At 41.0% G+C, this 14571-nt stretch overlaps 1 protein-coding gene across 1 annotated transcript in view; it reads left to right on the forward strand.

Moving 5' to 3' along the window:
* Positions 1 to 461: 461 nt before the first annotated feature.
* EIF2B3 (eukaryotic translation initiation factor 2B, subunit 3 gamma, 58kDa) overlaps positions 462 to 14571 on the forward strand; it is a gene marked incomplete at its 5' end in the record, with an annotated part of 52381 nt that continues 38271 nt past the window's right edge. The window contains one exon of the mRNA XM_009698690.1: positions 462 to 551. Within this exon, the coding sequence (XP_009696992.1) occupies positions 462 to 551 (90 nt within the window). The remainder of the gene's footprint in view (positions 552 to 14571) is intronic.

Genomic DNA, 14571 nt, shown 5'->3' on the forward strand with positions numbered 1-14571 from the left:
ATTCCCCTCCAGGAAGTGTTGGAAAAAACACAGTAGTGTTGTGTTTGCTAGCAGAACATGCACAGCCTTGCATATTAAGGCAGGCACTTAGCCAGAAGCTTTGAATTATTGTACCCTGACATTACCCACTGTAACTTTTAGCACTCTGGGCCCATTACTTTGGCTTCCTGCCCAGTAATGTGCAATTTCCACTTACATAAGAAGATGTAGCAGGAGTAATGACTCCTTGGAGGAGGTGTTTTCTTTCGCAGCAAATCAGCCCAGGGCCAGCAGGTGTAAGTTTATAGACACAGTCCAATAATGGCAGCCTGCACTGTTCTCCTCTGTTAACTCAGCAGTAGATGAAAAGCAACAGATCTACCTTTGCACACTTTTCACTATCCGCTGACTTAATTGCAAAGTCAAACTCTTGTAAATGGCCATGCAAAGCTCCGTGATTTTCCTTTTTTTTTCTTTTCCAGGCACCCCAGAATGCACATCAGAACAGGGCTGATGGATGCCCATCTCTACTGTCTGAAGAAATACGTGGTAGATTTCCTTGTAGAAAACAGGTAAGAAATCAAGCAATACACAAGGTAATAGCAGGTGTTTGCATTGACATATGGTTCGTATCAGAGCTGTTAAAGGAAGACTTATTTCATTAAATTGACAAGCATAAAATAGAAATGTAAAAGAAACCAGTTTTCAAAATGCTTTAACTACACTAAAAGGAATGCCAAGCATTATGTTTGAGTTTTATTCAGACCTTTTTTAAAAAAAATAGTCTAATAACAGCATAAGTGAAAGCTAAAATTCTTTCTTCTTTTTCGCATCCCTTCTTTTCCTTTTGGCTGCTCATTTCACTAGGACTCCCCCATTGTTAGGGCTGTGAATACATTTCTGACCTCTGATTTCCCCCACCACAGTCTGTTTTGGCCTTTGCAATCACCTTTTCTCTGCCCCTTCACATCCACCACCACTGCAGGTGGGCTATCTCTGTAGCATCCTATGTTTTTAGCTTGTGATGTTCCTCTGTCAAAACTCTGAGACCACCCACTGAGAGTAAGAAAAACATCCATTTATGGAAGTGGAGTAGGATCTTAGCTATAATATTTCATTAAACACAAAAAACACTGTTTATTTTTAAAAAAAAACAAACAAATGAACAACCCCTCTCACAGTAAGTAGTTCAGTTTTGGAATGATGTCCTGTTCCTAGACTTTTTGTAGCGCTCTCATGCCCATTACATATATTGAATGCTCACTGAGCTCTCAAGAGTTTTTCTCCCCTTTTCAGTAAGACGAAAGATAAAGGAGCTAAGTGTTGTGTTCATAGTGCTTTTTCTTAGCAGACTAACTGATGTGAAAAAACATCAGGGAAGAGGGGAGATTTGTATTAGTCTTGACCGTATACAAATCTGGTGATGCAGTTGGATACTTGATTGAAGGAGCTCTTCCAGAATAAGGTTGGTGAGTGAGTTAAAATTAAGCGCAAAATCTGTGTTAACCCCAGGGCAATTTCCTACCATGCATAAGAATAAAGCTTATCCAATACGTTGACTGGTACATGGGGGCATTGTACGAGTCATCTTGGTTCCCATTTGTGTATGGGAACATGTCTGAAAGGTGAGAAAGCTTCAGGAGCAGCAGATGCTTTAAATCTGAAATAAGCCATTTATTCAGTGTATTTTAGAAAGTCAGTGACAGTTTGGACTTCTTGTATTTGCTGTGGTAACATGAAGCACTGGGGGGTTTTTTGTTGTAATACAACATGTAGGACTCTTTTCTTGAAATCCTAGCCATCTAGTTTTACTGGGATTAAACATTTCTAGAATATTAGACATTTCACACATTTGATTCTTTTTCCCTGGTATTTCACGCTGTTTTGAATTTAGATCGTTAGGTCTGTGCGACAAGGACGGTCTTTGTCAGACATACCACAGTGCATGCCACAATGAGGCCTCTAAATGTAAATAGTAGTAATTTCAGATTTCAAGGCTTTATGCTATTTCCATTGAAACTGGTGAGATCTTTGGCTTTGTCAATGGCACGATTTTACCTTGTATTAACCAAAGCCAGCAGAGCGAAATCCTGCTCTGAACTCTTCCAGTTCCCCCCAGGTCCCCCTAGAACAAGTCTACTGACTTTTTGCAAGTATGACCAGTCAGGGTTTTTTGTTTTATATGGAGAGGTCATTCTCTGTCTTCACTATTTTTTGAATCTGTGGTGTTTTTCTGTGACAATTCCACGACAAACACATAATTACAACAGCTAGACAGCATTGCTTAAGACCTGATAGCAACATCTGGCTTAGTAATGGCAGGTAGCTGCTTCATTCTCTTTATTATACACAGGCTGCTTAGTCAGCCAGTTGAGAGAGTCAGTCAATTGCAAGTGATGTGCTTAACTGGCAAATCTGGGGAATGGGACTTTTGCCATGAGGAATAACTTGGGCTTTCAGGCTTCTGGCATTGGTGGACATTTGCAGCTTGTTTTTCTTCTCTGAAGAAGGGGAGGACAGTGCATACCCAAAGATCTTTCCATGTTTGGCAGCAATATCCCAGGACTTTTGAAAGACCCTGTGGAATAGTTTTGCCTCAGAAGTACTGGCATCTACATAATTGTTTGGGTTTAAGGATTCTTTTTAATACTTTGTTTTTTAGTCTAGAGAGAACCTATGGTAAGATTTTGCCTCTCTGTAATTCTGCACCAGGACTGGAGAAGCTCAGATGCCTTGTTTAAGTTGTGCATGCTTAAAATTAACAGCAGGGACTGAAGCGAACAGTGAAGCTCTTGTGCGGTGCCAGGAAGTACTGACACAGTGTACTTCCTCAATATTACAATATTTACATTGTGTTAATATTTTAACAGCGGGATTTGATGGCAGGCAGAACACCTTTTTTCATTGTTTGCAACTCAGTGAAGCATTTACATTTTTTTCAAATTTTATTTTGACATACAAAAGCAGAAAAGATGTTACCCAGCAGTAAAAAATTCAGATCCTACAACTGGCTATAGCTCAGCCTTTTGCAGAGAAAAATTATCATTACTTCCAGGTCAAAGAATTACATGAAAACTAATGTGGTTATGTATGTGGGGTCTGTTGCTTCAAATGGGATAAAAGCCCAGTGTAGTCCCAGCTTAGCTGTAAAGATGAGGCAAGAAAAAGCTCTCCCCAAGTGAATGTAGTTTGTATATAGCTGCACCTGTAAGGGTAAATTGCATTCCTCCACTTTGATCAGATTAATACATGCAATGTAAATGCCAAAGTCACTAGCAACTACTATGAAAACACAGAAAAGAGAATGTGAAATGGCTAAACCTTTGTTTTGTCTAAGTATATGAATCTTGCTTTGGGATTTGGGACAACTTTGTCGTATGACACCTCTGGAAAAAGGCTGAGTTCAGCTCCAGAATGAAGTTGTGCTACCAAGGCTTTATCATCAGCTCGGCCACTGTCTTGCTTTGTGGTACTAGGCAGGTCCCTTAATTTTTCTATGCACTTGTTTCCTCTTCTGGATGGGATTGTTTGGAGAATAATCAGTGTGTGTTTGGCAGCAGTGAGATTCTACTATGGGGGATGTTAGGAGAGGTCAAAATAATGTTTGGTAGTCTGTAACTCAGTTCGTAGTCCTTTAATGTATTTTTACGAACTATTTTAAAAGGACTGAATAGTAGATTCTCCTGCCTGAAGTTTTATTGCACTATAGCAAACCAAACAAGTTCTTGAGGTTTAAAAAGCAGAGATCACTAGTGCCTTTGAATAAAAGTCAGAGGAAATGGTCTGTTTATTAGAACCTCCCTCAAATATATATGCCCAGACAAAAATAAAAAATATCATGCCCCTAATGTTGTTTAAACCTGGGGAATTTATTTTTCAGGGAATGAAACTGCTTTCTCTTTCTTCTTCTAGAAGGAAAAAAATGTATTTTGGCAGTTAAAATCCCCATCTCCATCTATCTCTCATCCACTAGTTCAGCACTGGATCCTACTGAAATTGAGTCTTCAAGGGAAAGACAGTTCTACCCTATCTGAATCTACCAAGGTCAAATGCTTATGGTTCCACAGTGGCTTGGGGAACAGCTGACGAAATTCTTGCCCCTAGCAGTTTGTTATTCCCTGCAGCTGGAATTTATTCCTTCTCTTCTCCCCACACTCCTGCATCACCAGGGCAGGTTGATTATCTAAGTGCTCCTTAATCGGCTCCAGTGCACTGGCAGCCTCTGCACAGGGGTGCCCACAGGAGCCCTCAGAACTCTGCCCTGGGATGGACATCTTCATCCCTGCTTCCGCAGTGGATACCCGGCGCTGGCAACTTCTGGGTCTGTTCCCACTAGATTCACAAGAAGTCACGGACCGTACCCTGTTACCAACCAGATTTATCCTGTCTGAACAGGGACAGTGACCTCAATGTGAACAAGCAGCAGCTTGTTTGGCCTGAATTTTCTGCTGATTATAACTGTCCCTGGTTTTGGGGTGTTTTTTCTGCAGAGATCTTTGGTTCTTTCCCAGGTTCCTTTCTGCGTCAATGAAGTTACAGTTGCTGAAGTTGATCTTGGTTTGGCAGATGCACCAAGTCTCCCTATACTGAGGCGAGAGCTTTTCTTTCCTAAACATTTTGTATTTCAGAATAAAGCTAACCTGAGGACCTTATAGGTGTTGCACTTTGTGGCGTGAGGAAGACAGGCGAGCGCAGACCGTGTGTGTTGCAGGAGCTGCTCTGCCAACACAGGGCAGGGATAGTTGAAGGTGAACACCTGCACTGCATGATGAACTGCACAATATTGCTTTTCTTAAAAGAAGCATTACATGAGCTGAGCCAGCAGGCTAGACAGAAGCAGAGGCTGTAGCTGGCTGGGGGCAAGGGTCCCCCCCCCCCCCGGGGGGGCCCACCCACCCCTGGGGCCCTGGGGTGGCAGCCAGCACAGTAGCCAGTCCCTTTTTTGGCACTCTCCTGAGTGCTAGGTTGGAATCCTGCCTCGCTGCTGCATTCAGGGCAGATTGAAGAAGAGAGTCCTTATTCCCTTTCCCCTGCAAACTTCATCTGTAGCGGAGGGCAGGATCTAGGCCTGTACTTTGTGAGCCTGGCATGTTGCACAGACATACACGGATATTTCTTTACTATGTGCTGACACTTGGCTTGCTAACAATCCCAGCAAAGCTGCTAGTGGAAGAAATGTGATCAAAGTGAAATTGCATGGTAGTTTGTGTTCTGTTTTTCCAGAATATTTCTAAAGCTGTAGTCTGGTGAAATAAGATATCTGATTTGGGGAAGGGCAAAGGGGGAGATAGATATGAAGCAACTCCTTCCCCTGTAAAGTTTTAATGTGGAAAATTTAAACTTGCTGTGAAAATTTAAGTGTTGAAGATGTGTGTCTGTATGTATCCTGTGTATATGCTTAAAAGCACATGTAATATGCATTTATAATATATATATATGCATTAATGGCATTGTGCCCACAGTCAGCTGTGCAAGTATAGATGACAACATTTGTTATATGTGTAAGGATTTCACCCTGCTCACAGCTGAAACCTGTAGACGTGTGGAAGCTGCCATTTTCACCTCTCATTGAGGTAGACCAGAAAATCCAAAGCCAGATCAAGGCTGCCTCAAACAAGGCAGTGTGTGGTCCTACTTGTTAAGTTACCTCCCCAAAAGCACTTTTGTCCCATTTCATCAGAGCAAAGCTTATCATGAATATGCTAATCAAACCTTAGTTACAGGTTGGGCATGTGAAATGCTACATTTAAAAATACTAACTGTGCAAAGTTAAGCACTTGGCAGTTAGGAAGTGCCACAGCTGAGGCTTCCTGTGCAACCTTTACCTTCTGTATGTGCCACGTACTATGGTACAATCTCCAGTTACGTTAGTCTGTACGTTTGTGTTTTGGTTTTTTTCCCCTCTGTGACTGTTGCTTCATTTGTTGCCTGAGCTGCTTACTGAAGGAGATACTGTTCAATATTGTATGTAACTTCTGTTCTTTAGTTCTGGTGAAGGCCACCAGCCTTACTTGCTGCTTGCTCTTTAAACCCTGTTCTGAAGATAAGGTACTTTTCTTTTGCATTCTTGGTGCTCATCACTGATACTATAATGCTCTGCACACACTTCATTAACATATCTTTCCAGCACTAGTGAAGTAGCTGTCTTTCCCCATTCTGAAAGGGGGAAACTAAGGCACGCAAGAGCTGAAGTTTGAAGCATCTTTGTCTTCAGTATGCCAGTTTTCAGTCCTTAATGTTGTACAGAGAGCTCTTAATGTTGAAAGAATCTTTTCCATTGATGATAGTTGTCACAGGGTGACACAATCAAATCAAAAGTGCGTAATCAGTGGCAACCTGCAGAAATTAGATTTATGTTCTGCATTCTGCAGTATCTGTAAACTTCTATGGCAGAAGTGATTTAAAAAAAAAATTAAAAATTAGTTCTTCGGGCATCATTCATTTGCCTTCAATATTAGCAGTTCTTTTCTCCTCTCGCAGCCCTCTGCCTTCTACATTTAACACATGCTTTAACAAATGAGGCAGGTATTCTTCTGCCTCATTACAGAATCTTGATTCATCCCCCGAGCATAGTCCATCTTTACATTGGGTGAAGAAGAGATTGAGATTGGGGAGAGAGGAAAAGTAGGTGAGTGTGCTTTTAAGGATTGTGTCATAATGTGTACACACAGGGTCTTAATTAAGGTTGTATAAGCAGCCTAGTTCTAGCTTTTCTTAATTTGAGTGCCTAAACTGTTACTGTGATATTCTTTTAAGTGTGTGTGTATCTGTATTTATATGTGACACTTTTACAATTAATCAGTGAGGCTACTGTGACTCTTGCTAATGGAGTAGCTGTTATCAACATAGATTTATTGACTTTCAGGTCAGCCACCAGAAGGAGATGGGATGCTCTAAACTTCAAAGAATATCCCGCTCAGCCTTTGTAACCTTGGCTTGGAGCATACTCTGTTACTCTGTGGAGTAGTGAATGAGCAATTCAGTTACCTTGCAGAAAGAGAGAGAGAATGGAGCATGCCCAACATAGAAGGACTCAAAAAATTTAGCTGCAAAGCAGGTCTCTTCCAAGCATGTGCAAACAGTGGTGTTTTCAGACTCGGCTTGATGTGGTATGGACACTTTTTATGTTTACAAATGTAATGCCCTGACGAAGAGACAACCTTGTGCCAAATTGCAAGCATGGAAGTGCAAAGAGCTTTTCAGCGGAACAGTTGAAATATTTTTAACATGGACAAAACAAAGTGTTTTTTTTCCATAATTTTGTTCTTGGAAATAGCTGAGACATTTTTGATGAAGGTATCCAAAAAAAAAAATCAGCTTGAGACAGGCACCTGGCATGAGTAATTTCAGCCAAAACAGCTAAACTTTGGCAAAGTTTACAAACAGATGAAGACAGAAACTTACAATAGGAAATGCTGGGCAATTTATCTATAGGTACCCCGATTGCACCACCTCAGAAAGCTAGTTATCTCAGTTTTTATGATGGCAGATGCCACTGTGTGTTTGCTCAGATGTTATAGCTTCTCTGTTATGCACCAGAGTGGCAATCATTTTCTAACGTAAGGAGAACTTTGGACTTCGTTTCAAAACACTGCATCCATATATCTAAAGCAAAGTTGATAGCACATGTCTTCCTCTTATACATTAGAACACTTCACATACTTTTGTGGTGTCCTTCCCCCTTTCCCCTGCCCTTCCTCCTAAAAGCAAGGTAAAATTTTTATTGTGTTTAGTAATGTGTTTTGCAAATCACCATTTTGTCCTGAATCTAGTACTACTTAATTGTTGGATGTAGAAAAAGCCACTGTTTCCCTTGTACAGTCACCTGGGAAGCAGTCAGCTCTGTTTGTGGCCAGAAGGAATGATGTGTGGTACTGGAAAGGCAAGAACGATAAACAGCAGCACTGTGGTTGCCTCAAAAGGTCTGAGTAAGCATTTGCAGAGCCTTGTCCTGGGAATGCTGAGTGCTAGTGTCTTGCTTGCCACCAGGGAAATCCACTTTCACTGGGGAGCCCTCCTCTCGGGGTGTAGCCCATGAGAGGCTGAGCTGGAGCTAAGGAAACAAATCAGCTCTTCTGCAGTTCTTGCAGTGCTGGAGAGCTGCCTGCCGGAATTCGCCAGTGGAGAAACTCGTCTCTGAACTGAGCAAATTTGCAGTAAGCTTTATAGCCAAAGTCAGTATGATTTGTTTGCAAAGTTAAACACTGGGGCTTTTTTTTTTTTTTGAACTGCTGAAATAAATAAGAGCAAATTGTGTGAGGTCATAGCGCTCTGCCTTTCCAAACTGCTTCAGCTGCAATCCCAGAGCAAGCTGCTCTTCTTGACTCCCCTCTGCTGTGTCCAGAAAGCCTCCACTAGGCCAGCACTAGGAGAGAAGAGGAAGGTTTGCTATCTCAGTGCTGTGTTCTGAGATCTGTGGCTGTGGGGAGAGCTGCAGCGGAGCCACCCTTCTCCTCCCCGATAAATGGCAGGGGTAGTGTGAAATCTTTGAAATCTGGAGATGTGAGTGACTGGCTCTGAAGCTCCTGCTTGGATGGCTGTGTGCTATGCTGTACACAAAGGCCCCTGCAGGTTTATATTAAGGTGCTGCCCAGACTAAACCAGTGCATTTTTTCTTTTTCCCCTCTAAATGCCTTTTTATCATTCAGGCTGTCACCTGTGTTTCCTGGCAAGGGCTGCTGGCTGGGGGAGGTCTGGCAGAGCTGAACACCCAGCTTTGGTGGTCTTTGTGTGGCTGCCTGAAAGATGGCTTAAAACAGAACCTGCTCTGTGAATACCTGCAAGTTAACATGTGTCAGCCGTGTGGCTGGAAGGTTTCTCGTTTGCTGTAAAGAGAAATTTTATAATGAATGCTTTCCTTGTGATTAAAATGGGTAAATAAACAAATGGCTCCTACAGGAAGTATACTGTGTGAAGACAGGGCAAATAGATTGTAGCTTTCCAAACAAGGAAAAGAAAAAGGAAAGAAACAAAACAAAACAAAAAAATAAAAACAAACAAAAAAAAACCCAACCAAAACCAAGCTCCTCCTTAGTGCATTTAATCTATTAGAATGTGAAATGGCAATTTGTCTTTCCCATTTCCTTTCTTTGTCAAACATATCCAGCTGTTGGAACTTTTTCTGCTCCCTACTAGAAATGCCAAGACTTGAAATTTGTTCATGTCATCCTCCTCCAGAGTATCATTACTGTTGTTATCTTTCCATGGTACCAATCAAGCTCACTCCTGAAACCTAAGGGGAGAAAACCCTAATGATCCAAACTAGATTTAAATGAATTATGATTTTCAGCAAATCATTTCTGTAATAAATACAATTCCTTTTCCTGTTAGCAGACTACCTGGGAGCAGACATTATCTTTGGATGTGCTGAATCGGAGCTGATTAACTACATGAATAACTGCAAATCTTTCTGTGAGACCATGAGATGCCATTAGTGGCCATGTGCCTAAGATACTCGAAGCATGCTTGGTCACAGCACAGTATTCTGTGCGTGCATGCTGCTCCTAATGCAAATTTTTCTAAAGTAAATGTTAAAATTTGTTTAGTTTTGTCCTCTAACTGTGATTTACAGCATCAGATAATGACCCTTTGCATTCCCTGTGAAAAGTTAATGTAGGGAAGACGTGAAAAAGGTCATTCAATTATAGAATCATAGAAAAATTTCGGTTGGGGAGGGACGTCTAGCAGTCTCTAGTCCAATGTTCTGCTCAAATAAGTCTAACGTTTGTGTTGCTCAGGGGGTTTTTTGCAGTTGAGTTTAGAAAATCTCCAAGGATGGAGTCTGGGCCTTGTCCCAGGACTGTACCGCTCACTGAAAAGTTGTTTTCTTTATGTCCCAACTGGAATTTCCCTTGTTGCAGCTTGCATCCGTTGTCTCTTGTCCTTTTACTGTGCACCTCTTGGAAAAGTCTGTCTGTCTTCTATATCGCTTCACTTTTGGTAGTGGAAAATTGTAATCAGATCCCCCTGCAGCCTTCTCTTCTGCAGACTGAACAAACCCAGCTCCCCCAGCTTCTCTTTCTGCGTCATGTTCTCCTGGCCCTCTTGGTGGCCTCAGCTGGGCTTGCTCTGATCTGATAATAAACATTAAAAATTGTTAACTATTTTTTCCGCTCTTTCATGCTTGGAGTTTCCTTGGGTAGCCTTCAGTCAAATTTACTTTTGTCTTCATACGGGATGTGGATTTTGAACCAAGGAGGAATGATGATTCTTTTATCCATCTATATGTGCTTTTTTCTTTTTTTTTTTTCCCTTAAATCGTTGCCACTTGAACAGTATAACCCTAAGCATTCTTTCATCAGTGCAGTACATTTTCTTCCACACAGCACTATTTGCATGTAGGATAATACTTGGGGTGAAAGTATTGTCTTACCTTGCTGGACATCTCCCTGTGGGGGTACATTCTTAAGGTACATCCTTATATGTGATATCATGGTAAATTTCTCTTGCAGTGGAAAACACAATTCTCCTGTATTTTCTATTCAGATGATCTGATTGTACAATTTTCAAGGATTTTCAAGATAATGTTTTCCTTTCTTCCCCTCTCTGGTTTGCTTCTAAATCTCTTCTCTTCTATACCACCTCAGTCACTGACTGAGTCCCCTCTTACTCACGAGTTGAATTTTTGGAAAAGAGAAAATAGTGATTGTTTCTCTACTATTGCACTTCTCATAGTTTTTGTATTCTAGGTGTTAGTTCAATGTCAAATTTCATTCTGCCTTAGTCAAATGAAACATGAACAATAAAGATGTCTACCACATTGTTGCTGGCTTTGTTACTGCATTGAATTATCATGATAGGAGACTTTTAACTTACTGCATAGAGAAGGGAGAATAAATGCTACTAATGATGATAGGGCACACGTGCCTGAATGGAGTAGCTAAGAGATATCTTCCTGAAGTCAGTGAATCATCAATCAATCAATAACCATATTCTAAGTTCCATTTTGAATGTGATAAGTAGCTAGAGTATGAGGTAAGGGCTGATCTTGGAACACAGTCTAAGGGGACTGAATCGAAGGGCAACAGCTACACATTTCTTCACTTTAAATAAAGTGAAAAAATAAAAAAAGGGAGTGTAATATTTTAAACAGCCACAGGTTCAGTCTCTGGGAAATGCTGAGTGCTGTCTAGTTAAGTTACCTGTTTTGAAGAAGTCAGAGACCTGAATGGGGAGGAGGAGTGACATTTCCCTAAATCAAAGATGCAGATATGAACTGTAGCATACACAGCATTTTACACCGAACTTTTCCAGGTGAGTACTACCTGGAAAGAACATTATGAATAAAAGTAGGCTCGTGAAGAGGAGGAGATGGGATTCATTGACCAAAAAAAAAAAAAGTTTAGTCTTTTCAGAGGACAGAAGATCATGTTGCATATGCCACAGTAAAGAGAGCAGAAGAGATGTCCCACAGGGGGAGCTGAAGCAAGGATTAGTAATCAATAGTGAGGATAGGAATTAATTAAGGTAGAATGATTACTGGGTAGAAGGGTGTAGAAATGGGACTTGTACAGGTGGAATCAGGACTGAATTACGCACCAGAGCTTCTAGTTTATCTCCCAGACTGCTGAAGGTATGGTCTTGTTGTTAAGTCAAACCAAGAATGGGTCCATTTGATTGCAGACCACCAAACACAGTATCTGCATGGAGAAACAGAGGAAAGTGATGTGGATGTCTATGGTGCCTTAAATGCAGCCTTAGTGGAGTGGGGTGAAAGCTTACCCATGCAAAGCTACAGCCATGTCTACATTTTTTGACACTCACATGTTTTATACAGACAAGTCTGAAGTATTTAAATCTATCTATCTAAGTATATACTTATGCACCTTGTTTACATAGTTCATCAGTTTTATGGATACACATCAACTTTATCACATGCATCATATGCATGTGTTTGTTTAGGCATGTTATCAGAATGTCTCTGTTCAGTGCACTTTTCAGAGAAGGAACCTAATTTCAAAGGCATTTAGAAAAAAGTTGGTAACTCAGACGCAGATGGCTGCAAAGGCGGAGGTGGGAGAAAATGGGGAAAGATGAGTTCTGGCAAGGAATCGTGTTTGGTGCAGGTGCGCTTGTTTTAGAAGAATGGGATGCTGTCTGGGAATGAATGAGATCCATTCCTCAGCAGTGTGTACAACCTGCCAAACACCCTGGGTGGCCTCCGACAGCCTCAGAGGCTTTTGGTCCAAGAGAAGTTCTAAAAATGTCTAAACTTGCTGGCATTCCCATGCAAAAGCGGTATTAGTCGGGAGCTTCCTGGCTCTTTGGCAAGTGGGCAGAGTTAAGGTTACTTAGATGACCTGAGCGGAGTGCGTGCACGCTTTCAAAGGATTTGAGTATGTAATTGAGGAGTTTTAATTTCTGTGGTCAGTTTTTCAGAAAGCTGCCTTGTTTCCCCAAAGGGTTTTTTGGCAGAAGTGGAAGTTAGATCCCTGCTCCTTTAAGTGCATCCAGACTTGGTGGAACTTGAGAACAGCTTTTTATGTGGTTTGCATCCATACCATCCCTTCCGTACTTTGGCCTGGATCCTCTATGCATTATGGTGTCTATGACTGTCACTTGCGTGGGTTCTGCTTTCCTTCCATCATCCAGAATGCAGGGATTTCAGTGGTGATTCTGCAGTTGTGGGAAGTCATTCATGAACTGGAACCTGCAAAGCAAAGCTGGGCAGTTATACCAGCTTGCTCTGCAATGGCTTTTGAAATATTGTCACGCATGCTCTTGTGAACGTTGGGAGTATGTTACTGTCAGACTTGATGATTTTGTTGAGAAAATAGTGTGGAAAGACAAATGAAGCGCAAATGCGGTCATGTGGAATTACCTTTTAGTAGAACATTTCTCAAAGTTTCCTTGCCTTCTCCATAGGCTTTTAACTCCAAAAATAATAAGAGACACTGACAAGTAAGTAATTAATATGAAATTGGGGGAATGAGAAAAATGTTTACTCTTTTGTGGTAGATATTTTGAGAGTAGAACAAGAGAAATAGAACATAGCAAGAAGTAACATCTGTTTGATGCTATGATTGGTGTTGCAGGTTATTGAATTAGGCACAAGTAATTGCCTGGTAGTTTATTGGCTTGCCTGGTTACTTTGGAGTTTTGCTTTATTATAATTGGTCTTGGGTACACCAAACAAAGGGAAAAAGATTATTGCAAGATGTAAGGGCAGAATTAGCCTTCTGCAGGGATGTGGCGCACTCTATAAATTTATCATTTGATATTTTTTCCTTTTGTACGTAGTCCTCCTCTGCTTTCTCCACATTCTTAGCATGTCTCAGAAATTCCAGCATTTTTAGCAGTGCATCAGTGAGAAGAAGGGGAAAAGGCCTGTAATTGCTTTTTCCATTGTGCTTGTTAAAACCGCGTTGTGGGAAATAGACCCAAACACTGTCTTTTAAGTGGCGTTGAGTCTGAGGCAGGTGGTATTAACTCAGGACTGCATTAACTCTTTTCAAATCTCTTTCCTGTTTCCTCGAGGAAACACGCCTGGTGTATATATGTGGCAAGGGCTGTTTGCCTGCCTCTTGCATTGACATTTTAATTTGGTCCATGATATAAATATCATTTCCCTAATCCCCCTTGCCCTGACCCTGTTTTGTCTTTTCTTCAAAGTGAGTTGACTTTTTTTTTTTTTTCTTTAAGGAGGGGGGAGGAGATGGGAATGGTGGCTGGCTGCTCTAGTTTGGAGCATTAAATGCTGGGGGGGAAAAAATCTCAGAGTAACTGTTGTTTCTTTCTTTGTATTCACATGGAAATTTTTAATCTCCATCAAAGGATCAGGAGAAAATAACGTTGAGATTCAACAAGAGAGCTCCCAGCTTACATGGAATTTTTAAATGTTATTTGGCTTTATCCTTTAAGCGATGAGAACCATGAACTATGTACCTACAGGGTTCAGAATTAACTTTTCTCTTTCTTCCAACACACCCTCTTTTTTTTTTTCTTCCTCCCTCCCTTTTTCTTACATCTTTATTTTTCTGCATAAACATGCAACTTCTTTTTGGCCAAAACTGTAAGTGCCTTAGGATTTGTTTAGTTGTATTTATGTATACATTTCTAACATTAATTATGAGCACCAGTCTGAAACACAGCCTCATGTTCTCCTTTTGATGTGATCTGAAGAATTTCTGTTGAAGGCCATGCAGCTAAGATCAGAACCCAACCCACTATATGCTTGCATAGTTGTACAAGACCTAACATTAGCCTGTTAAAAAAAAAATAAAAGGCAAAAGTGGGTATAAAAGGGCTAATAATCTGCTTGTTTGTAGTGGGGAGTCACAAACACTATCTGCACCTGTAGATGTAGCTGATTGTGCTAATAATGATAGCAAGGGAGACCCCCTGCAACTAGTCCATAGAGAGTAACAGCAGATTTCACAGGTGGGTGCTGAAAGCAATGGTAGATTTCATGCTTCATCACAGATTAATAAAACAGGGAGGATATTAAAATGCTAATACTCATTAATACTGTTTTATGGTGTTTAACATTAAACATGGAAAATGAAAATGAGTGACAGCCGGTAAATGGAACTGACAGTTGCGTTCAGGGTGTCTGAAGCTGGTGAGAGCTAGCTGCAGGAAATAAAAGCTGTG

The sequence above is a fragment of the Cariama cristata genome, unplaced genomic scaffold (assembly GCF_000690535.1).
Source record: "Cariama cristata isolate BGI_N322 unplaced genomic scaffold, ASM69053v1 scaffold16414, whole genome shotgun sequence".
In the NCBI taxonomy this organism is placed as follows: Eukaryota; Metazoa; Chordata; class Aves; order Cariamiformes; family Cariamidae; genus Cariama; species Cariama cristata.